A 25,636-nucleotide genomic window follows, 5' to 3' on the forward strand; every position below is an offset into this window, starting at 1 on the left:
GTACGAGGCCATGACGAAAATATTGCTGGACCTGTGCATTGCTGAGAAGAACCAATTCAATTGGAGCAACAGGTGCCTAACTAAGTTGGGATGGCAGCACGTGTACCGCAACTTCAAACAATAGACTGGTCTGAATTTGGGCAGCAAGCAGCTGCAGAACAAGCTGAACGCCATGCGGAGAGCATTCCAGAGCTGGAAGGACTTGCAAGTCCAATCTGGTTTAGGCCGTGACAAAGAAACTGGTGGCGTTGCTGCTGATTTCAGCTTTTGGGATGACGATGAAGGGGTACGTCCTTTGACAGTACCATAACTTATTGCTCATCTTATGTGTACCAACATATTTTTGTTACTGACATGTACTGTTCATCATTGCAGGAAACCAGTGCTGGTGCTGCCCAGACGAGTTCTGCTAAGCCACCCCCGTTCCTCGACGAATTGTACACGTTGTATGGCCGTGACACCCAAGACAGGGGCACCTTGCTGATGGCATGAGGTATTCGTGAGGCGACACCTAGCGTGGGGAATGAGGCCAATGCACATGACTTCTACCTGAACCCCATGGCTGCTAGTAGTGCTCGTAACTTGTCCAAAAGGCCAACCCGGGAAATCTCTGTTGACAGTCCTCTGAAAAAGAAAAGTGGCAGCTTGGAGGACTATGTCAAGGAACCTTCTGAAACTGTGGCAACGAGGAGCCAGAAACGTGGCGACCGTGAGCAGGAGGAACTGGATCGTGCAATGCAGCTTATAGAAGAAGGTGGTATTGAGGAGGGGTCTGAGCTGTACTGTCAGGCACTTTATTTATGTAAGAATGCAGTGTATCGAAGGGCCTTCACGGAGATGAAAACGAAAGAGGGCTGACTGAATTGGATCCAATTCAACTGGGACAGGGAGAACAAGTAGAGTGATTGCGGCATGACTTTGTTTCATTCTAGTGATGTGTACTGATGGGTTGAAACAATAATGTTTGCTTATGTAACGTGTCCTATGCCATCAACATTGTGTTGTACTGCAATTTAAATTTTTTTCAAGTTCAATGTCGCCCATGATCTGTACTACATGACCACTTCTTTTTACTTGTGTCACAACGCTTGTCTTAACAGTGACGAGGAATTTTGATGTCTGTTGTCATTGTGCCGTGAACAGGAAGGTGGGGAGGCCATTGTAGGCCCTCAGAAGGCGTCTCAAGAGGAGGATTGGTTTTATTCTGGTGAACCTGAAGGAAGGTGGGGAGGCCATTGGAGGCCCTCAGCAGGCGTCCTGGGAGGAGGATTGGTTACTTGTCTGGTGAACCTGAAGGAAAGGGAAGACACTTGCCAATCCTGAAGGAAAGCGAGGACGCTTGACAGGTTTGAAACAAATTCATCTGTAAATTGTGGTGCAACTAGTAATGTGTAGGCTTTGTTGATTGATCCCCCTCCGTTTGTGCATGCACTAGTTCATGCAAGTATGAATAGTGCTGAGGAATCAAACAGTGACACCGGCAGTGATTCCAGCTCCATCGTGTACCAGCTGGCGAGTGTAGCAGTAGCTGTAGCAGCATATGTGGAGGTGAACAGAAGGCCACCTCCTGTGGTGAACCTGCCAGTGGAGTTGCCACGCATGACCGGACGGCAATGGGTTGAGCTCAATATGCGGGAAAGCTGGAGGTGCTACGACAATTTTCGTATGTATCCCGACGCGTTCTTTCAGTTGCATGACATCTTGGTTAACAATCATGGGTTCCAATCATCACAAGGGGTAGAATCTATTGAGGCTTTAGGTATGTTCGTCTGGGCTTGTGCGACACAACAGGCTTGTCGTCAAATTAGAGATAGATTTGAGCGGAGTTTGGACACAATTAGTAGAAAGATGGCGTATGTGGCAGATGTAATGTTTTCATTTGCCCAGACAGTAATCGCTCCAAAGGATCCTGCGTACTCCAAGGTTAATCGTAGGTTGAACCAATATGCACCGTTCTTTGATGGGTGTATAGGTGCTCTAGATGGAACCCACATTCCCGTACAGGTCGGGCGTGAGTCTCGTTTTGATTTCATTAATAGAAAAGGGTGGACAAGCTTTAATGTGTTAGCAATAGTGAATATGGACATGCAGTTCACGTATGTAGGAGCGGGGAGGGCAGGGTCCAGTCATGACATGTCGGTGTTGTGGGAGTGTATGGAGACACCGAACTACCCGCATCCACCTCCAGGTATGGTACTTGCCCAATTACGCACATGACGCAACAATTGTAAAAGTTGGTGCACTAATGGTGAGTATGTTTGATGTTCTGTAGGAAGATATTATTTGGTGAACTCGGGTTACGCAGTTCGTGAAGGCTATCTGGGGCCGTATCAAAGTACCAGGTACCATTCGGAGGAATTCAGCAGAAAAGCGGCTGAAAGTTTGGAGGAGAAATTCAACTTCCACCATTCCAGTCTTCGCAATGTTGTCGAATGAGCTTTTGGCGTGCTCAAATCCAGGTGGCATATTTTGCGGCAAGTTCTATTCTATGATCGAGAGAGGCAAACGAAGATCGTTATTGCTTGCTTCGCACTCCACAATTATTTGCTGGACCATGCCGATGCAAGTACTGTAGGTTCGAACATGGCGCGAACTCCGGACTACGGGGTGTCCGCATGGGTCGCAGCAAATGCTACTCCTGATATGGCCAGTGTATGAGATTGGATCACGGCAGGAATCTTTGATGTAGATGTATGCGTATGTGTGTATGTTTGTGTTGTATGTTGTATGTAGCAATTGGTGCGCAATATGTTATTCTAGTGTGTGGCTTATTGTGTACGTTAGTAGCTTCGATGCAGTGGGTTAAGTTTGTGCCAAAAAATTAAATTTTTTTTCCTCTTTCACCGTTACAAATTTAAATTTGAAATGTAGCAGCGCAGCAGTAGGAAAAACAGCTGCAAGAATCATAGTAGCAGCAAGCAGCGCTGGCCAGCTACTTCTACCGCCGCTTGCAGCTGAAGCCAGCCGCGAAGCCAGGCAGGTGGCTGCCGAACGGGCTGATTGATCCGCAAGATCTTTTTCTTGTATTCCAGTAGCTCCATCGCCTCTCTCCGTTTTCTTCGTGCTCTTTTATAAGGTGTACCCTCGTTCCGCACTTCATTAAACAATGTCCTGACCCAATGTGTTGATAGGCATGGACTTTTTAAAGTCTGATTTGCAAAATACAATGTTGACATTCACATGCAAAGACTAAGACTTTCCTAAGTTCTTAATTTAGAGTGACAGGTGATTAGATTGCTAAGAAAGTGGATTTACACCTAATTTACCAGAGTCAATTCCCAGAGTCTCAGGTTCTTGTTCACCCGTACTGGGGACTGGGAGAAAACATCTCACGTCCATGCCTACTTGCGCTAAAAAATGGGTTGCCACAGTGAATCCTCCCATTTCTAGGAGCGGGCAGCAGGCAAGTAGCCCAAGTGGCCCGTCCTGGATCTCCACGTGCCACCCTGGGAGTGGCTTTCCGTACGGGTCCTGGTCCGAGGACGCCGACAGATTCGCAACCCTCGTACACTCACATGGGCCCCGCTCGCTCGGGATTGGCCGACGGCTGCTCCTTCCATCAAAGCGTGGTCCCATGACAGCTTTATGGACTCGGCGTGGGCTGTTCGCTCGCTGCTGCACTGGATGACAAGTGGCTTGCTGCCGTTGCGGGCCCCGCCCGTCATTGGGCGTCATGGTTCGTTTTGAGGTAGCTGTGGGTCGTTGGAAAAGGACTGACGGGGGACAATTTGACGGGGGAGCTCACTCCGTCAAGAGCCACTGACGGTGTTCCCCCTGGCTGCCGGCTCGTGCGGTCCTGCCTGCCACATGAGGTTTTCTCGGTACCCCCTCGCATTCTACTCATTCTACATATACGTCCTCCCAGATGTAACTGTTCTAGTGTTATCAATCATTCAACCAAGGTCAAGTGCAAATCAGTTTTTTTCCTTTACAGATTTTTTTTTAAAGTGCAGACCAGCACATGGCAGTACACTTTTGAGACCTAATAAGATGCCGATATTGGGCATTTGCGTGATTCTGTTTTGGTATTTGCAATCCTTGATGGGAAAGATTGATTGGCGATAGGTTGATTCCTTGGGTCTCTTTTGACTGGGCTTTGATGCTGTTCTTCTCCGCTGTAGAAGCTGTAGCTTCTTTTCTTTCATATCGACACTTTTCTAGTGCAGTTCATCTCGTGCACTGCTCTTGAATGCTAACCAGTGTCATAATAATAATATAGTAGTAGTGCTCGTGAGCAACAGTTTGTCCTGTTCGCACGTCTGATCAGTATCAGTTCGTGAACACTGGAACAGCCTCTCGTAGCAGTACTGTCTTCCGCTAGCATTTGGCACATGCCAGATGCAACTTGCGGCCTACATAAAGACAAAAGACGCCACTTGCTCTAAGATCTATCAATTCGTGATGTGTTGGTTTTAAACGAACGCAAACAGTAGAATGAGTATTGACAATGATTTAGACAGAGCTGTCCTTTCGGCTCCGTTCTACGTTCCAAACAATATTAAACGTAGTTTGACAGATTATGGAATGCACTTTTTTCTGATCTGCTATGCAAGAAATTAAAATGTCGTTGCACAATCTGACCTTTGATTTGTAAAAAATTTGCTTCCTTTGGATTATAGGATCATATTGTTCTGGTTCTATACACGCATCACCCGTCCACATGCATCTCACTAACAACTGATGAAATTGCACTATTTTTTAGAAGGGCGCATGGTGATGCTGTCAAGAGGAAAAACATTTGAAGATAGAATTTCATTTTAGCAAGAATGAATATAGTGATAAGGCCTTTAATATGGTGATAGTTGTAGATCATGGCCGCTAGCTACTTTGTCGTCTCCATGGAAAACCCGCATGTGACGCCGTGGAAAGGAAAATTTTTCTAGCTCTACTATATGGTTGCCCAATCAAGGGACGATACTGCGAAAGTTACATGCCGTGGCTCCACGCTCGCCAGTCGAAAAACATGCACATTTTCATTTGGTTTCTTCAAAGATTGCGCCCCTTCCATGGTGCTCATTAGAGATGCAAAAATCACCAAGGCTAGTAACAGTCACATCTTTTATAAATCAGAACCACGTGATGATAGCGCAGCTGCGCAGGTGATTGGTGTGAAAATTCAAAGTTGCATCCAACCAAATGCACGGGCAACGACAGGTGGGAATTTTTCGGTAAGACCAAATATCGTACCGCCACTATGGAGAACGATGCTTCCACCCGGAGAAGGAAAGGGATGCTTTACCTTTCCGTTCCTCTTTTACTGGCGAACCGATTTCCATTCAGTGAATCAATGCTAGATAGAGTTACTTTCCCTTTTTCTCTACTGCTACTTGCACGATTCAAAGACGGTAGAAAGGCGAACATCTCGCTGGAGGAATATTTTACCCCACCAAAAAGAGGCACGGATGGTTTGCTGGATTTAGAATAGACCCCAGGCACGCCGCGGTCAAGTCGTCGTCGTCGTTCTCCCCCGTCGGTTGCGGCCGGGCAAAACGCGCGAAATAGCGAGGTCTCACGGGCGGCTACCCGCAAAAGCGCCCTCGCCGATCAGGAAGGAAGGCTGGCAGGCATCGGCGCTTTAATGACGCGGCCCCCTTCCCGAAAAGAGGCAGACAGTGCGCACCCGGCCAATGGCGGGGTCGATAATTTTCCTCGGATGGGAAATTCCGGGCTTCGCTTTCCTTCCCCCCTTCTTTATTAGGGAAGGGAGGGGAAGATCACTGATCAGGCAGGATCACCCTTTCGTCTCGTCGTCCCTTCCTTCCCGCAGCGGCTGAGCCCATAAAAACGGCAGGCAGCGCCACCACCGAATCCCCCCTCCTCTTTCCGTTCCGCCTCGTTGCGCGCCCCGCCCCACCTCGCTCCTCACGGCAACACCGGCAGGGACGGAAAAGGAAAGCCGAGGAGGGGGAGGAGAGAGAGAGAGAGAGAGGGAGGCAAGCAGCGCAGCGGGCAGCGGCTACGGCCAAACCCTACGCGGCCCCCCTTCTTCTCTCTCCCACCACCGCCTCCCTTGCCATTTTTGGTGAGTCCCCCCTTTCCCTTCCCCAGATCCCCTTCCGTTTTCTACTTTTGCTTCCACCGCCGCCCCAATTCGGATAACAAAGCCCTCCCCGTCTCCTCCTCAGCCGCCGCCGGCCGATCCGGGAGAGGGAGGACGAGCTGGGGTTCCGGCCGCGGTTCGATTGGAGCGAGGCCGATTCTCTCGCCGGCGGCAGTCCAGGATGGTGCGGGGGAAGACGCAGATGAAGCGGATAGAGAACCCGACCAGCCGCCAGGTCACCTTCTCCAAGCGCCGCAACGGCCTGCTCAAGAAGGCCTTCGAGCTCTCCGTCCTCTGCGACGCCGAGGTCGCGCTCGTCGTCTTCTCCCCGCGCGGCAAGCTCTACGAATTCGCCAACGGCAGGTAACCACCGCAATCACCTCCCCTTCCGTTCCGCGTTCCCTCCCTCGTTTAGTTGTTTTGGTGGTCTTTGTTTAGCTATCGTTTTGGCAGTAATCCTTGTGTTCCTTTGCTGCTGCTTTGGTTTGTGAATGGGGGTATGGATGTGGGTTCCGACTAGTTTACTCTTTTCTCGGGAGGGAAAGCCTGCAAAATCTGGTGGATCCTTGCGCGCTGCCTGAGCAAACTCCTGTAGCGACCGCGTGACCTCTCGTCTTGTGGCCCGTGGGGTATGTGTGCAGATGCCGCCCGGTCCCTCTCACCTCTCTCCCTCTCAGTCCTTCCTCTCCGTGCTCATCCATTGGCTGGCTTCAAGTTTTTGCGTCCGGGAGAATCTTGTCTTGGTTTTGCCGTAGAGTGCGTTTTAATTCCTTGCTGCTCCTCGCAATGTTTTGCATCAACTTTACCGTGGTTTCGGGCCCAAAAGGACAGTTAGTACATGTAGGCAGCTCATTTCTCCAAGAAAAGAAATAGGCGTGTAGCCAATGGGGAAATTCGGCCTGAAAAGATGGCAAATGTGTGCTACACGGCAGTAGAGCCAGGCTGCAAGCGGCAAGAACGCACTAAATGCGCAACTGCCTGAAGAAAGATTTGCAGCAACACTATTTCTAGAGTTTATCCACATGCATGGACGATGGGCGTGCTTGCTTCCAAGCTACGGGAAGCCATGCCACAGGGCTGTGGCGCTGGCGTGGCATCCCATGGTTGGCAACAAGCAGCCCCGATCTCTTTCTTCTTCGGACCAATTAACCCAATTTTAATTAAATCATGAGGGCGATATAGAGGTTGTTTCTGGTGCCCACAGTTTTTTTCTTAGTACGGCTGGCACTATGTGGGTTCTTTTGCTGTTGAGGCCCAAAACCAAGCATGCGATATTGTGTACTATGCCTCTCACTGTACATGTATTGTTTCATTTTTGCCACACGGTTAACTGGAAAAAGGAATTTTGCATTCACGCCACATTGTGGCCTTTATCAAGTTGGTCACCTGCGCTATCTTGTTTACCACTGGCTGTAGTTTTATCCACGTTTTATTAAATTTGGGCCTCAACCGTTCTGCCTTATGATGGCTTAATAGATGCTGGTTAGGCTCTAAGATCTACAAGTAACATACCAATCTGCTGCATACTTCAGTTTTCCCTGCTTCATACTTCACTTTTTGCCCTAACAGTACAGAGCATGGAACAAAATCTCTAAAGACCGAAACCTGAAACATGTTCTCCTGCAGGTAATGGGCCACGTCGCCCTAAATCCTCTATCATTGGATCCTGAGCAGTCTTCCCCTCTGGCCATTGATCCCCTCACAATTCGACCTGCACTCTCAATCCTTGGATCCCCTTTGACCAAACTATCTGTCCAGCGTATTTTCCTGAGAAAATCCATAGTGCAGCGTTGCCTGCCGGCTGATTGTGAAACAAAGCCATTAGCACCCATTCCATCTGGAATATCTGAAATATATATTTTCTTCCTCTGATTTTGCACTACTATAAATCCTCCCGTTCCAGAGTATGCATGATTATTTTTCACAAATACAACATTTGGTATGCGTAGGTAATATTCATAGCTATATCTGGAAGTGAAAGGAGGTTGACCACACAACAATGATAAGGAAGCTATTTTGAATATTTACGGTCTGAAAACAAAGGTTGTGTTGACCAGGCTTTAGTTCTTGATTTTCAGTAATGACAAATAAGCCTTGTTCACGTCTGCACATCTTTTTAGAAACTGGAAATTTTCCGGCCTCTGCGACCGCACATAGCCAAATTTACGGTATTTTCAGCTCACAACCTGATCACAAATAAAATGGTAGATAGTACGCAAGTGAAGGAAGAAATCAAAAGCAAATTCTATTATTGCTTCTCAGTCCATTCTTGGCAAATATATCCAAAGCAACCACCTCCAGTGCCGGATCAAAATCGCAGCCAATATGCATAAAAAAGTTAAATGGTTTTTTTTTCTCAAAAGCCAAATCATTACGCGTACACCAGATTGCCCACGTAAGAGCTGCCACACCCATAAAAATCAAACTTCGATCATTTTTGCTTATGCCTATTAACTAATTGCTAAGCATATGCGTTATTGACTTTTCTTGGGTTAACCCAGTAGCTATATTAACAACTCTCTAAATGGTCTTAGCATGTTGACACTCAAAAAATATATGTTTAATTGTTTCATTACTATCACAGAAGCAATATGTTTTGCTCCCAGACTAATTTCTTTTAACCAAATTATCCTTTGTTAAAATAACACCTCGTTTGAGGTATATCTTCATTTTTAGAGGTATTTTCAGCTTCCATATAAATTTCTCGGTGAAGGGAATATCTTGATTTATAAAATATTGTTACATAGACCATACGGTGAAACTACCATGTTTATGCAAGTCCCAGATAAAATTGTCCCTTCCATCTGGAAAGCTAGTATGAGGCTATTCTAGATACTAGGTTATTCTAGATAGTCAACTTATCTAAAAGAAATGTGCAATGACATTTGATTTATGACATTTGCCACTATAACATGAGGATAGTAGACTATATTATACAGGTTAGGGAATTGCTCTTTTCTTGGTTTAGAGCCGACCCAAGTGTACTCCCAAAATTTGGTTTACGACCTGTCCTTTATTTTGAAAGTCCCACTACCTAGGAAATCTTCCTGACCATTAACATAACTTTCAAGAAATGCGGGTCTCTAGGTTTAATTTTTACATGCGAAAGACACTTCGAACTTAGATACTTATTTGTAAGTAAGGTCTACCATGTGCCCTCTTCATTCACCAGTTTAAATAACCACCTGCTTTTACGTCTGCACATAATCGATGCATACATGTGGCGCACACATAAAATTTCATTTCAATTTGTCTAATAAGCTCCGGTGATTTCGCTAGCCGCTCCATGGGGCGCGGCAAAGGACGCGCCAGTTTTCTAGTAATAAATTGAATTTTGAAGCTGGAGAGGGTTGAGGCATGCTAAGGACTTCAGGATTTGGGGCCAATGGGAGTGGTAATTAAGGATAGGGCAATAATTATGGCAGACAAAGATAGATAGGAGATGAACCATGTCTAAAAACACCATGTCTTAGCCAAATTGTTTGTTTTCACTAGAAAATAATCAAACTTCCATTCACATCCACCTTTTAGTTTGGGTGGTCACCAAAAGAATCGATTCATTTTTTTGTTGGGTTTATAAATTACCAGAATATGGTCCACATAAGTACCATAGTGAATATGTCAAAAGATGAATAATGTTAAAATAGCTACAATGTTTTTCTGTGCACAAGCACAACATGGCCTTCCAAATGGAGACAATATTTGAACTGTGCTTAGATAAAGGTTTAGAAAATAAGATTTTTATTTTCAAAGACATTGCTTCAAAAAAAAAATCTTAGTTGTTTTATATACAGTTTTTATTTATTTGTGTGTAGCAAGAAATTGGCATATGATACAAATTTCTCGAATTTGGTGTTTTTATAGTTATACTCTTGTGTTATAGGAAGTACTGCAACTCATTGTTAGCTTTAGTTGAGATATAAGGATGATCTCTACACAATAAGGGACGCTAATAATACTACAATTTATTATCCTTGTAAATGTGTCTTACCTAAATGTTACGGAGTCCCTCCCTCCTTTGAAAATCTTTATCATCCGTTTCCTCATTTTAGAATTCGACCTTTGTCCATTAAAAATACATCAATGACATCATTCTAATTACCAAATCAATACTAAAAATAGATTAATATATACTAGGACAACTATCTATATACTTTGTCAAGTGGGTGATAATATCATTGTATTATTAAATTCTTTTCCCCAAATAACAAATGGATCATTCTGACAACTAATTTGATAAATTGCAAGTTGGTTACAAGGCCCATGACTTCAATTACATAAGTAGATGCATGTTCGTATGATAATTGGTAAGAGTCCTAAAGTATTGAAGATATACGACCTTAAGTATAGTGTGGAACTGTGGATTGCTCCGTGCTGTCTAATTTTTTTGTTTTGATCTTGGCTTCAATCTATGTGCTATCCTTTTCCACTCTACCTATCCTAGTCCTACTAATTAAGTGTACATACTCCCATCTCTTTACTTCAATTGTAAAATTTTAGCCTATATATATAATATCAGCAATTTCATATAATGTTCAGTAGGATGTAAAGTAGGATGTAACAACGATGCCACTAAACTTCATGAATACAAAGGTTAATATGAAATGTTTGAGGGATGACTTGCATACATTTTTGTAGTATGTTTGGAATCTAGGACGCCAAAATACAAGCCAAGGACGAAGAAAGGATTATCTAGGAGAATAGCCTATATGCTAATGCAAGGCTAGGAAGAACAGTCCAACTATCGGTGCAATTGATTTTAACACTAATTAACCTTTAAGAAACACTATGGCAATCATTGTCATTATTTTAGTTAGACTGTGTTTTTCTTGTAATGGATTTAAATATATAATACAAAAACATGACTACATAGATATACTTGATAAATTCAAGAATACATATATATGATAAAATTAGATAGGGTCGTAACAAATCCAATAATTTGACTCTATCAAACATCTACGAAGCATATAGTTTGTAAACATTTACTTATATATAGTTTCTTGCTATGGATACGGTGCCAATGATAACAAGCTTAGCTTTATTTGTGATGAAGATTTTGCATTTGGCCCCAAGATTGAATTGATAAATTATCAACTTTTTAGAAAATAGAGAAATGACAATGGAGAAGTGATTTTTGTGCCTAAAGTTTGGTTACGTGAATGTAATCATGTGAGAGTATGTCCATGATGCTCTGCACATATTTGGAAACTACAAGAAAAGCAACACCAAGCCTCTTAGATTATGGGAATCATACTCCTATTGCACATCTCACTAGAAAACATTGTTGGTCTGCTAATATCGAACCAAAAGGGCCATGCTAAAGAGCCATTGGAGGAGTAAATGCTCCTTGAGTTACACAAAACTAGGAATCCCTAAGTTACATAAAACTAGGAACCCAATTAGCTAAATGGCCACCTGTGGTGGTTTTTTGTTGGTAGATCTTGACATGGTTAGCTCTATTTTTTTGTTGGGTACACACGTATTAGGTCGTGTCGACTAGATGACAACCTCTTACATAGCACATGTCTTGCTCCATGTTGGCTAGGGTAGTATGGGTGAAGTACTTGTCTAAATGTACTATTTGCTCTAGGAAGCAAGGAATTCATAGTTTCGAGAAGAGTCAAGGATTGTGGTGATGGTTTTAGGTTTTTGATCACCCTAGCTCTTGATCTTGAAAGCAAATACATGGGGTGATCGAATATATTGTGGTCACCAGAATAGGATAATATGTCGGGAAATGTGTGTGCTATGCGTGCAGGAGTGAGGGGCACCGGCCTAAACTAGTTTGTGGCCCTATTAGAGAGCATCTCATTCACGTCTATTCCTAAACCTTATCCACGGCGGTTACCGGGCCAGCACAACGAAGCTGCGGTTACGCCCGCACGTATCCGTGTTGATATTGCTAACGAATAGTCGAATCAAGAGATGGCAAACAAAAACAACATTTTTTTTCTAGACTAGACCAATAGGGTTTCTGTAAGGTTCCCCCACGATCGTGAGTTGCAACTCACATGTTTTTTTGTGCAAAATACATGCGAGTGCGATGACCAGCCGTCGAACTTACGACCTCCTCTCTCGCGCTGTCCTTCCTTAATTATTGTCACACCTGTTCGTCATTACTGCACTCAATAGGGGTTCTATTTCTTTTGACCCTTGTTGTTTGAGGCTAGTATCTAAATGACTTAAAAAAACTAACTACAAAGTTGTAGATCTCGTCCAAGCTTATGATTTGAGTATAGAATTTATTTTGCAAGTACGAATACAAAAATCTTGAATTTCCGGATACTCTTGAGATTCAAATTTCAGTGGCTGGAATTTATTTTTGGCCGAATAACCCTGAGATATCCTTGGTGTCTCTTAATAACTAGAGCTGGTGAGGATAATCTTGAGGTGTACTCGTGTCCCCGTGGTGTGCAATGGTGCTATTTCAGCCGTCATCCGTCCCTATGTGGATAGGGATACGCAAGAATTAAATACGAATGGGTTAGTAGGCGCATGCGACCTGAAGGAACAATCACGAGCAATTAGGTGGAACAGCAAAGAAGAAATATTTGTATGGTAAAATAAATTAAATTTCTGCGGTGGGTGCAAGTCTCCCTCATGAAGCTCCAGACAAAGCGGTTACTTTTTTTTAGGGAACACAAGGCTTTGATCGCGAGAAGGCCTGGACATAGGTGAAAGACTTGCACACCCTATGAGATGTAAGCATCTTCTCAAACCTACCATCGAACTACGACTATCCCTAGATCAAAATATATCGATTACAATGTCACCCCATCTGAACCATTCCAAAAGAAGTTTAGCATTTGATGCTCAACATAATGTGTATGATATGACAATATCAAGTATTCCATGCTTGGAACAACAAAATGGACACAAACATAACTTCACAAATAGGATGCGACTTGTTATGGTCAACATTCGTAGCATAAGAAAGATAACATGTAGATGTATGAAGCTTGCAACATGTGATTTTCCAAACCTTTTTTTTCTTGATTTACGGCCTAGATTGGATATGCATAAATTAATATGAATAGATTATCCAAAGTTAGGAATCGGAATGGAAATGGGATGGATCAAAAAATTAGAGTAAAGATAATCAAATAATACATGCGTATTGGAGAAATATGTGCATGGTTGCAAGAAGAAATAATCTTATGGTACGACGAGTAAGCTATTAGGTCTAACATTTACTAATTGAGCTTGGAAAGGCTAGTACATCAACTACTTCTTGGTCTTTGTATCAAGATGTGGATATAACCTCCTATCGAAATAGAATTTGAAACTTGATATTATAGCCTTCCAAATTTATGACTCCCTAATTTGACATGCAACTTGGATGACTATGCTGGTGGGTGTGTCGACTACATTCAAACATGACACAAGGCCCTCCAAGGTGCGGCTACCATGGTTATAAACTAGATGCAAACGTGTTAAATTTGGCTAGCCCTGTAGGCTGACTATCCTTGCACATCAATATAAATCCATAACACCTCATCCTTCAAACCATAGTTTATTCTCCAGCGAAACAAGGCCTCCATGTGACTTTCAGAAAAACTAGTTACCAAGATGAATCAAGTTCTAGGGTCCCCTAAGGGCAAAGTTGGCGACGAGGTTGTGTTGAGTTTCATAAGTTAAAAGTGACTGCGATGAGAGATTTTTCGGGCTCTTTAGTCTTTAGTTTGCGAAGTGCATATCACAATATCATTGATGAATGTTTAAAGTGAAGAGAAACATGCTACAAGCTATCAGTTGGTGAGAGTCTAGTTGTGGCAATGCATGAACACCACCATGGAATGTCCATTATCAATTGGCACCATTAGAGGAAAATGTTGAACCAGGAAAACACCGAATGGTACTTTGGCTAGTATGATTATTAGAGAAATTACATTGGAAAACATGGAATTCTACTTTGGCCATTGTGATCAGCTTGCAAGCATAGTAGTCGATGAAGATATTTGGAGATGACTAAGGAATAAGGCATGTCTTGCAGAAAAATGATCGAGTGAGGCACTTTGCACATTGTGTGGAATGTGAACACCCACACAAAGATGCTACAATAGCTTGATTTGATTTTGTTGACACCGGTTTTTTACTAGAGTCAACTGCTGTGGGTAAGGTTCTAATAGGCAATGAAAGAGAGAGAAAAGAGCTTGAAGTTGGTGCCGTGTTGACCAAGACCAGCCGCAGTTGACCAGGGTTCCAGAAGCCTATAGAAGACCAAGCGAGCCTAGTCCAAAGCGAAATCGACTCCACCAAATAAGGGAAAACGTGGAGGTTTATCTTTACTAGTTTTTAGGAATAGCTGTAATAGTCATATCGTAATGGACTAGGATTTTAGCTTGCTCAAGCGTATAAATATAAACCCGCGAGCCTTGTACACAATAATCATTAATCAACCAATATAACCTTTCGGTGCCATGCCGCCAAAACCCTAGGACTAGGAGTAGAGTAGATTCGACGAGTTCCTTCTAGCGCGCAAGGCTGCATCGGCTTCGATCTTGGGCGAGCTTGTAAATACTGTCACCCGGTCATCATGATCTCTATCAGAACTTTCTAAGTCTTATATTCTGATATTGTCATGTGGCTAGTTATCGATTTATCTTAGATTGCAAGTAGAACTTTCTAGGCTTTGTCCAATATTCTACTTGTTTTCTTAATAGGCTTGTAAGCAGTAGGCAAGAGGTCCTTGATGATTGTGCTCTAGTCTTTTACGTTGTCAGATCGAGGTTAATTCTCTCTCATTCATGTTACCTTGTCTTAGTTCAATACACTTATCAAAACATTAATTAAGATCTGATAATGTATCTGGCTTGCGTACAGTCAGCATCAGCTGATCCTTATTGCTATGTTTTAAACTTTTAAGTTAGTAGATTGATGCTAATGCTTTCTCATTCATGTTACCTTGTCTGAGTTTAATACACTTATGAAGATATTGGCTAGATTTGTTAGCTTATTTGATAAGCGTGTGGTTGACAAGGGCTTCCCGTTTATGGCTGTTGTGTTACAATGCTTTATCTTAGTTCGTCGGCTGACATAGCCAATGACACATGCCGTTAATGTTACATTCATTTACACCGCATGCTTACATTAAAATATCTATCTGTTGTGGTGTTTATTCCAAGAACGTCTACCCATGAGTTATAGAGCAAGGAAGGCTTAAAGTTGATGACTCAAAGAAGCTAATGAAGGTCGACAAGCATCCGTTTCCAGTTGTCAATATGGTGGAACCTGCATCAGTTGACAAGAAAGATGAATCAAGACTCCGGTCAATTTTTCTCACGTCAAAGAGGGCAAAGGATTTTGGCGTTGTAGACCCAAGGGTGAAAGTATCGGCCAAGGAGTTCGAAAAGAGAGTGAGTTGGGCTCAGGGAGTTGAGCAAGCTGAAGCCAACCAATCCGTCAGGAAACCCAAGGTGACTTCCAACATGCTGATCAACAAATACTAGCGTAGACGGGAGGCTAATGAAGATAGGGAGGAGGATAATAGAAGCAAATTCGAGTCACATTGGAGCTGTCCTTTCTTCTAATCCTGTTGGAATCAAAAGGTGAGGCTACCATCGGCACTTCATTGCCTAGAGTGCAGCTCACAATATCAAGAATATCGTGATTCAAAGAGACAATGCCGATCGATGCATGAACGTTTGGAGTATCATTCTCCAAGGCATCGTCAGGCAGTTGAGGAATCTGATGAAGAGAAGGAGGTACAATCTGTGCATGATAGGTTGAGTTATCCTCCAAGGTGTAGATTTTTGATCATTTACGAATCCGAGGAAGAGCATATCAAGCAACAAGAGAAGTTGATTCCTGGAGAACGTTTGTGTCTAGAAGGCTTGACCAAGACTCAGAGAAGAAGGGTTCAACGCTTGCGTTACAAGGAGCAGCACTAGGAGTGGCGCGTCAAGCAATCAGACAAATGCAAACAGGTATTGACTGAAATTAATATGGTTTTTATATTGCCTACTGAGTTTGGGATCTATCATAGCGATAAAGAGGAGGATGCACAGTTGGTCCTGCCGGCCCAGCAAGCTGTATTTGAGAAACCAGAGGTGAAAAAGCATCGACACTTGAAGCTTTCATATGTGAAGGGACATGTTGATGGCCGGCCGATGTCCAAAATGCTGGTTGATGGTGGTGTTGCTGTCAACATTATGCCATACGCTACTTACCGCAAACTTGGCAAGACTCCAAAGGATTTGATTAAGACAAACATGGTCCTGAAATACTTTGAGGGGAAGAGATCAGAAGCCAAAGGGGTCTTGAACATTGAATTGATGATTGGTAGCAAAACCTTGCTTACTATCTTTTTCATCATTGATGGCAAGGGTTCATACAATCTTCTTCTGGGTTGAGATTGGATTCATGCAAATTGCTGTATTTCGTCCACAATGCATCAGCTGCTTATTTAATGGGATGGAGATATGGTGGAAATCATGCTGGCTGATGGAACCACTGTCATCGCTGCAGCCGATGTTCCTTTCTAGGAGTCTCACAAAGTGCGCTGCTTGTCTGGAAGAGGCTGGGACGAAGGCGAATTCATGGATGCTGCAAGTTTCTTGTTCCAGACGGGTCAAGCAGATGATGAGGAAGCATAGGTAAAAATGTGTCTGTCAGCTGACTTATTAAGTTGTAATATTCATAGGCAATAAGTCAGAGTCGACAACATGTAAAAGCCGATGAGCAGCTCATCGCCTTATGGATAGCCAATATCTGTTGATATCGCCTTTGGCACAAAAAATTTATATACAAATGTGTTTTCATATGGAATGGAAAGTATTGCCGATACAAGTTGCGTTGATAAGCTTTGTCGTGCAAACTTTTTTCATACTACTGGATTACAAAAGCCGATGATTGTAGTCATCGTCTCTAAGATAGCCGATATCTTGGGATATCGCCTTTAGAACAAAAATACGAAGAAGATACAAAAGGAAGCGCAAGTTTGATAATGGAGGTACATCACGAGGATTTTTCTCGCATGATGACCTCCTGGCTTCACACAAGAGGCTTTGGAGGAAAGGAGCATCCTAATTTATTTCATGAGAGTTCTTCTAGGATCTGGAGGTCATGGGTCTTCTATGAGCTTCAAATATTACGAGCTTCCAGCCTACCAGTCCTATTTTTTGAGCTATGGTTCTTGGTGATGAAAGTGCTAACGCTGGTGGCCTATTTATAGCAAGATTGCTGGAGTACAGCCAAGGCAATACAAAGAACTTGTGAGTTATACTGGTGGGAATCTTTCAGCTTTCACAATTGCCAGAGTAATAGTGCTCTCGTGGAGTTTGGCCCAGCCTAGAGTGGTAAAAGATGATTCATTGCGATATGTCAAGAAAAGTAAAGATAACATTGAAGGGTCGCTTTGAAGGGGTGAAATAATTGTGTACAAGTTGAGGACAGAGATTAAAAGAGAATTAATTGTTCTCTACAAGACCTTTTCAATGGCCTCAATTGCGCGCAGGTGGATCTGGTCAACATCGGTTATCAACTGCAGGTCTTCTTCATCAGAGCCTGGGATATCATTAACTTGCCGATGTTGATGACGCACTTGGTTGATGGAGTCGGCCAGTTCTTTCTTTTTTCTCATGGATGGCAATGGGATAATCATTGAGCTTAAGCTTCTGCTATTGCTTTGTTCACTCGGTCAAGTTCAAGCATCAGCTGGTCACTTTCAGTCTCCAAAGCCTTTAGACTTTGCGCATTTGAGGAGAGAGATGCGTCAAGGCTATCAATTTCTTGTTTCAACTCTTCGGTCTTCAATTTGACAGAGTCCAATTGAGCACTAGCTTGACGATTAGCTTGCCTATCGACTATGCGCTTTTTGGCTCTCTGAACTTCGGAATAATGCGATTCAATGAAGGCCGCAGGAGTCAATGATGCCATTAATTCATCGGTCAAGTGGGTCCTGATCTGCCTGAATAACCTTTGAATCGGCTCAGCATTTTCTAGCAACACAGATGTGTTGTGACGCAGCAATTGCAGAAAAGCTGATAGCTGATCCCTGATATCTGTATAGTTCTACATTGAATGTCTTGTGCTAGTATCCTCCTCAGCTGCGAATGTTCTATGCTGAATGAGAAGAGATCTGACATTGAGGGATTGGCAGCCTGTGGAGAAAATTGGTTAGCGCAAGAGTTAAATATTTTAACAAGCGCAGACAATTTGCATACCTGAACAGTGATTTCTTGTTGTTGGATATCGCATTCAGGGTCTTCCTCATCGGTTATGATTTTTGGCGATTGTGGAGCTGATGGAGATGTTTCTGGCTGATTAGTCCTTTCTTCAGCTGATGGTTCATCCTGCAAATAAGCATGGGTTGGAATATGTTCACACAGAAGCATTGGATTGCATGGACTAAGATATTACCAAGGGAATCTCTTGGATCGGTGATTGTTGTTGGCTTAGCACAGGCTGCTCTTCTGAGATTTCTGCGTCCAACGGAGGAGCCGATGCTGACACCGATGCTCTTATTAACAGCTGGTTGAAAGAGTCCATCCGTGCAAAACAAGGAGAAAATTGTAAAGCGGAATTAGTATTACTGTCCCGATGAGACCATTCTCTTCAACTGGAGGTGTGTTTCCTCCTGAGTTGCTGCTGATTCTTCTGGAGCTCTATCGGCTGCTGGCTCTTGGATATTAGGAAGTGGTGAATTTGCCTGCTATAGCCGATTAGATTCAGCGTGTTAATAGAAATAGGAGACAGATGAACAAAAGTGGAGTGGCTATTATACCTCTGAAGCCAATGGAGATTCAATTGGTGGTGTAGTAGCTTTCTTCTTCTTCTTCTTGCTTAGTAGCTTGGATGATGGCTTGCGTTTACTTGCTGCAGGGGTCTTGGGCAAATCAGATACTTGGGGGGCATCGGCTCCTAAGATCGGTTCTGCAATAAGAGGGTCATAAGCAATCAGCATGCCACTCAGGCTCACAAGGGGAACATCAGCTTCATTTTCCTATCGAGAATATGGAATATTATCACAAGTTAGAGGGAAAGAAGGGAAATAAAGCAATAAGTCGAGAAGTTACCTCTCTATTAGATGGTTCATAATCAGGGTATAGCCTTTTGCAGTAACGAGCTACTGATCGGTTCATCAAATGACTCTTCCATTCATTCCACCACTGGTCAAAGGATTCAGATGAAACTTCAATTCAAGTCTAGTGTTTGCAGGTCAATGGGGACTAGAAGTGAAGTCAGAGCACCTAGGCTTTCATATTCTGAACTAGTGGAGAGTGCGTCCCTTGCTTTAACTTTACCAATGAAAAATAAGTCAATTGGGACCCGACCAAATCCAAGCTGGCGAGCAAAGGCCGAGGGATCATAGAATCCATAAGGAGTGTGAGATCGACCATTGGCAAAACCAGTTGAGAAGACACAAGGTGTTGCATATGTTTTGGAAAATAATCTGAACAGTTCAATTGCGCAAGACTTTGAAAAGATGGAATTCTCTGGAAATTTGAACTGGTCGATATCTACATATGCACACCAGGTTGTTGCATTTTCCCCAAAACCACAGTAAAAGAGATTTATTTCTTGGCCTTTGGCTATGTAGACAGTAAGCCAGAGCTGAATAAACCGCCATGGGCCACCAGTCCTGATAGATCTACATCTGGTGCATTAGGTGATATACAGATCCAAGTAAAAATTTTCCAAGAGAAAGCCTTTAGCTTTGAGACAATTGTTTTGCAAAGATCAGCATATTTGTTGTTGGGCCGACGGTGGATCCACAGATCACAAACCTTTCCAGCCACATTCAGAAAAAAGGGCATGCTTTTCATCAGTGACTATGCGAGGAGATGTAACCAGACCAACCATTCATATTTTTAGATTTGACCCTATAGGAGGGTTGATCCTTAGGCTGCATCGGCTTCGATCTCGGACGAGCTTGTAAGTACCGTCACCCGGTCATCACGACCTCTATTACAACTTTCTAAGTTAAGTCTTATATTCTAATATTGTCATGTGGCTAGTTACCGAGTTATCTTAGATTCCAATATTCTGCTTGTTTTCGACGTTGCTCAAGTTATCGAACGACTTAGATCTTGTTAGGTTGGCTTATCGGCTCCCTTGCCTTGTTTAAACGTTCACAGTTATCGGATCGTATCGGCTGGTAGACTCTGCATGCTTTAACTGCTTTATATATGTTAGGTCCGATAGATCTTTACCCTTGCCCCTCGTATTGCTAACCGTCAGGCCTCTGATGTCAGCATGCTACCTCTAAGAGCCGATGCTTCGGTCGGGTCTTATCCGTATCTCACAGAAGCATGATGACATCATTGAGCCGATAGGGACGCATGCGAGGCCTTGTTGTCGCGAGCCTGTATGTTAAGACTAACGGGTCGAAGTTAATACCGTCTCACCATGTTACCTTGTCTAAGTTCAATTACAAGATCATGACATTGATTAGATTTTGTTACCTTAATAGGCTTGTAAGTGGTAGGCAAGAGATCCTTAGTGATTGTGCTCTAGTCTTTTACGTTGTCAAATCAAGGTTAATACTCTCTCATTCGTGTTACTTTGTCTGAGTTCAATACACTTACCAAGATATTTTACGTTGCGTACAGTCAGCATCGGCTGGTCCTTGTTGCTATGTTCTAATCTTTTAAGTCAGTAGATTGATGTCGATACTCTCTCATTCGTATTACCTTGTCTGAGTTCAATACACTTATCAAGACATTGGCTAGATCTGTTAGCTTATCTAATAAACGCGTGGTTAATAAGGGCTCCCCTTTTATGGCTGTTGTGTTACAATGCTTTATCTTAGTCGGCTGACATAGCCGATGATACATGCCATTAATGTTACATTCATTTACACTGCATGATTACATTAAAATATCTATCTGTTGTGGTGTTTATTCCAAGAACGCCTACCCATGAGTTCGAGAGGTTTCGCCGCCGATCGGCTTAGAAATTTAATGTTTAGCTTGTCAATTTTCAAGTCAAAATGCTTGCATTAAAATATCTATCTGTTGGAGCTCGTTGGACTAGGAGAAATGCAAATGATCACAGTAGCATGTGTGATCAAACTGAGGACATGGGGCACATTACCCAATAGAGTTGGATACGAACCTATTGAGCTATGTTGTTAATAAAATTTGGAGACAAATTTATTTTAAGCCTAGTTCTTTTGATGCTTCTATGAACCGCTAATTTGATCCAAACACTAAGCCATGAACTAGTATTAGCGTGCAATGACTCATTTACTAATCTACCTTTTGCTACTATATATGGATGTGATTTCTAATTATCTTAAAAAACATACATATCGACGCACACATGATCACATGGCTCCTACCATGGTTTCACCATGTGAAGTTATTTGTCTCATTTGATGTACAAGGTTTGTGGTGAAAAGTTAGATTCTACCTCTATTATCCCCATCCATGTGTTTTCTTAGGTGTTTGAGCCTTCTTATTGTAAAAGAAGATGCTCCTATGCACCTTGAGTGCATAATCTAAATTTATGTTGGCAATTAGCTCTGTCGTATCCTAAAAATAAAAGAACTTTAACCTTAACCACCTCTCCCAACATGAACTCCCAAATCTAGATCACTTAGCTAATGTCAAGCTAGATTTTTTGTGAGACGATTAAAAGCATCAATATCACACTCTATAACAAAGTATTTGAAGATATTTCATTGCTATTTATATAGATTGGAGAACCTAATACTAGTTTAATGGATGCGATACAAAAAGCATGCAAATAGTTGTTTCTTGTTGCATGACCAATATGTCCTTCAATCTTATTGTTTTAATTGAAGTCAAAACATGTTTTATTGATTTGTATTAGCATATCGTGAATTTTATATTAGCATTTCTTGAATTTCATTCCAAACACATTTGATTTTTATTTGTGAGCAAATGCATTTAATTCTTCATTGTTCAAGATTATAGTGTTAATCCCATGATATTGACATTATGCATTTTGCTCTAACAATATGGTGAAGTTGACATAATAATTGAAGATTTTGATGTTATACACATGTACCCCATGTAAAAATTTATATTAACATGCTCTTATCCTATTTTATTCCAAGACTCATGTCATCATGTGACCACAAGCTCATTTGTTATTACATCTCTTTGCTAAAACAACCCTTATAATCTTATAGACATCCCACTTGCAAAAATTTTCATAGATTGAAAATTAAGTCATTTCAAAGCAAAACAAATGATTGCTCTTTGGCTTTGCTCTTGAATATATACCTCATTATCATACTTCTAGTGCTTTGCCATGGTTATCTAGGTCCTTGTTTCATAAAATACAAGAGTACTTAAGAGGATCCAATATTTATTACTTATAGAACGGAGGGTATGGATTTGTGGAAATAAAGTTTCTCTATGCAACTTCTATTATTTCCCTTGTGTCCAGCACCACACAATTAGGTGTGGCGTCGATCCTAATCTAGTGTAATGAATTTTCATGGCTCTTGTAATACGTTCCATCATATTGGAAGGTTAGAAAAGTGTATTGTATCCATAAAATAATAACTTTTATTAAATGTACAAGTACCCCTCTCGCACTCCCTAAAGCACCATACACGTTAAGGAACAAAATCATATAAAATCATAATGTCATGTGGAATATAGTTTCAGGAAACATAACCATTTCAATGGCCATAAATACAAATCATATTGTTTAACATTTACCTTTTGACGTTGAGCCTTTACACTCATTTTGAAAAGTTCAAAGATTTTGATAGCCATTGTTCTTTGGATGGACCGTCTAGGTTCTATCGCATTCTTGAATTTTTATGTAGGTCCTCACATGCAGGCCCTGGACATCTAAAGTATGTCCACTATCATTTCTTTAGATCCTACCAATCTGTTTCTAGCCTACTTTCAAAAATTAATTTGTTGAAGCATAACATCTGTCATGTAAAAAACATTGTAAAGAACAATACTGACATTTTCCCTGCTTTCCCCTAGTAGTACATCACACAAAACTACCTTTTTGTGAATTAGGCTGCAATATTTTTTCAGTGTCTAGCTTTCTTTTTTGCCTCTTTCTAACATTGTGCTCAATATTTTTTTTAAAAAAAACATTGTGCTCAATATCAAACCACTGCAATAAATATTTGGGATATGTTGTTAGCTTCCACTATGCCCGTTTCTAGGATTATGAACTGACAAACCCTAAAATCTACAATACAAGGACAATGCATTGTAGTCAGGAATCAGGAGTGTCGACCCCACCATGGCACCATAGAACTACCAGCTTTGTCTGTAGCTTCTTGAGCAATTGGAATGTATATTAATCACAGTTGAACAGAACACAGCTGATAAAATATTGGAGCAGATCAAGTAACCTAACTTATATTTTCACATAAATGAAATGTTGATGAATGAGATGTTTATCCGCTAGTACTACTGAATTGCTTCCATACCCATGTCTAAGACTGTATTGTGCAGATAAACTTTATGCTCCCTGCTAATTAAGAATATTCAAGATGTAAAGAGCTTTTGTATATGCTGCAGAGTGCAGAAAAAATGCAGGATGCATTTTGATGTGTAATCCTTGTTTAGAATACTAGCTGTCTGATGAATGCATGGAAACAAGGCTGTAATTAAAACCTCATGAATGTTAATTTCAGTTTATGTTTGCATCCATGATATCTTTAATGTATGTTAAAACCTCATGAATGTTAATTTCAGTTTATGTTTTCATCTGTGCTGTCTTAGAACAGATTAATCCAAATATTTGAATGTTCAAAGACATATCTAATATTTTGAGTGTTTCACAAGGAATCAGCACTATACTAAGTTATCGAACAATTTTACTAACTTTATTTATCTCCATCTCAGTGTGCAGAAAACAATTGAACGTTATAGAACATACACAAAGGATAATGTCAGCAGCAAGACAGTACAGCAAGATATTGAGGTGACAACACTCAGTAAACACGACAATTCTGCTCTGTAAACTTGGTTATATTTCCTGTTACTGTATGCTTGGTGGCTTACTAAGGTGCCTAATTTCAATCATTATCTAATTTCAATTGCTTATTAGGAGTTTTTGTCTATCCTGTGGATCCATGAGCTAAACGGCATTAAAGTATGTCTATTTCGATGGTTTAATATGCCTTTGTTGGAAGTCCATTTTCCGGCGATGCATCTGCTGAAATCTGAAGCATAAAACTATACTGGACGGAAACTTGGTGGTGTTCAATTAATGTAATGCTGAAATTTTAAAAGCATGTGATGCTGATATGATATGACAAGACCTTGCATGAAAACAGTGAACAGTTGGAGTTTTTTTAGGAATTTTCAGTCATTTTAAAATTGAAAATATGCATAATGTATTTTGTAAATTGTTTCATTGGATTGTAACCTAGAAGGATATGCACGGGTATTGGCTGATTCTGTTGGTATGGCACTTTATGTATACACGATATATCATAAGTTAAATTTGAGGGAGTGATTCCTTAGATTGTTTAATCTGACTTTTACTGCAGCAAGTAAAAGCTGATGCTGAGGGCCTGGCAAGGAAACTCGAAGCACTTGAAGCTTACAAAAGGTCATTATTTAGCTATCAAAATACGGCTGCCCTTGTATCAATATTCTGGCAAGAACTAATTTTTGTTGATCTTCAGAAAGCTTTTGGGTGAGAAGTTGGAAGAATGCTCAATTGAAGAACTGCACAGTTTGGAAGTCAAACTTGAAAAGAGCCTTCACTGCATCAGGGGAAGAAAGGTTAGTTATTCCCCTAGTCATTTTAGAGTCTGTATATAACGTTGTGACAAATGGCAGACTCAGTTTTATATGTGATCTTACATGGCAGACTCAGCTGTTGGAAGAGCAGGTCAATAAGCTGAAGGAGAAGGTAAGTGAGTCCTCGCCAACTTGTTACCCTACAGTAACATAAAAAAATCAGAGGAGTTAGCTCCTAACTTTGTGCTCTGTTTATTTATTGCGTCAACATCAATCAGGAGCTGACACTGCGCAAGAACAATGAAGATTTACGTGAAAAGGTAATGGCGGTGAAACATTTTCTGACATGAAGACGCTGCCGGTTTGAACGGAATGACCCAACATCAGACTCTGATTACACTGCTTACCTCGAACTCCTGTGATATCTTATGTGCATATCATTATGGATTCCTTTCAATATGCTGCTACATTTCTGTGCCATCACGATGCATATGATGTGTTGCTTGTGATCATTTCTGCAGTGCAAGAATCAGCCGCCCCTGCAGCCTACTCCTCCTGCGCGGGCAGTCATCACCGTGGAAGACGATCACCCGGAGCAGAACGACGACGCCATGGACGTGGAGACGGAGCTGTACATAGGATTGCCTGGCATGGATCACCGCCGAAACAAGGCTGCGGCAGTCAGGTCAGCGTAGCCATGCGAAAGCAACCAATGCAAGCCTGCCGAGAATAATCTAGATCTCTGGTGTGGAGATGCAAGCCAAGCAATGATAAAAACCTTCAGTCGCGTTGTGTTTACAAACCTGTGTTGTGTCGTCCATGGATGCAGACGCAAGGCACATGCGCCAAACATCCGTCAGTAATACTACCCTGTAGCTGGGTTTCGAAACCTTGGTTCCTGCTCCGTTTCATGCGATCGCCGATGATCAGGGACTTGGGGCATGCCCTAGTCCAT

General features: G+C 41.9%; 1 protein-coding gene and 1 long non-coding RNA gene across 6 annotated transcripts; one reads left to right on the top strand and one right to left on the bottom strand.

The window, feature by feature from the left end:
• The first annotated feature begins 5,664 nt into the window (after positions 1-5,664).
• LOC117837179 (MADS-box transcription factor 50) lies at positions 5,665-25,570 on the top strand. 5 transcript variants are annotated; one of them, XM_034716765.2, is made up of 9 exons: positions 5,665-6,022; positions 6,105-6,403; positions 14,707-14,772; positions 23,836-23,914; positions 24,486-24,547; positions 24,624-24,723; positions 24,812-24,853; positions 24,960-25,001; positions 25,203-25,570. In XM_034716765.2, exons 2-9 carry the CDS (start codon positions 6,222-6,224, stop codon positions 25,374-25,376), a joined length of 747 nt encoding a protein of 248 aa, XP_034572656.1. In that variant the 5' UTR covers positions 5,665-6,022; positions 6,105-6,221; the 3' UTR covers positions 25,377-25,570. The 5 variants fall into 5 exon arrangements, with proteins under 5 accessions (XP_034572656.1, XP_034572655.1, XP_034572657.1 ...); XM_034716764.2 differs by having other exon boundaries at positions 5,669-6,022; positions 6,126-6,403; XM_034716766.2 differs by lacking the exon at positions 14,707-14,772 and having other exon boundaries at positions 5,686-6,022; positions 6,126-6,403.
• Positions 17,194-19,198, bottom strand: LOC117837180 (uncharacterized). The gene is made up of 3 exons (XR_004636261.2): positions 19,060-19,198; positions 18,404-18,916; positions 17,194-18,336 (listed from the first exon to the last, which is right to left on the bottom strand). It is a non-coding gene; the product is annotated as an uncharacterized lncRNA (long non-coding RNA).
• Positions 25,571-25,636: the final 66 nt, after the last annotated feature.

Source organism: Setaria viridis, chromosome 9, assembly GCF_005286985.2.
Source record: "Setaria viridis chromosome 9, Setaria_viridis_v4.0, whole genome shotgun sequence".
NCBI classification, from domain to species: Eukaryota; Viridiplantae; Streptophyta; class Magnoliopsida; order Poales; family Poaceae; genus Setaria; species Setaria viridis.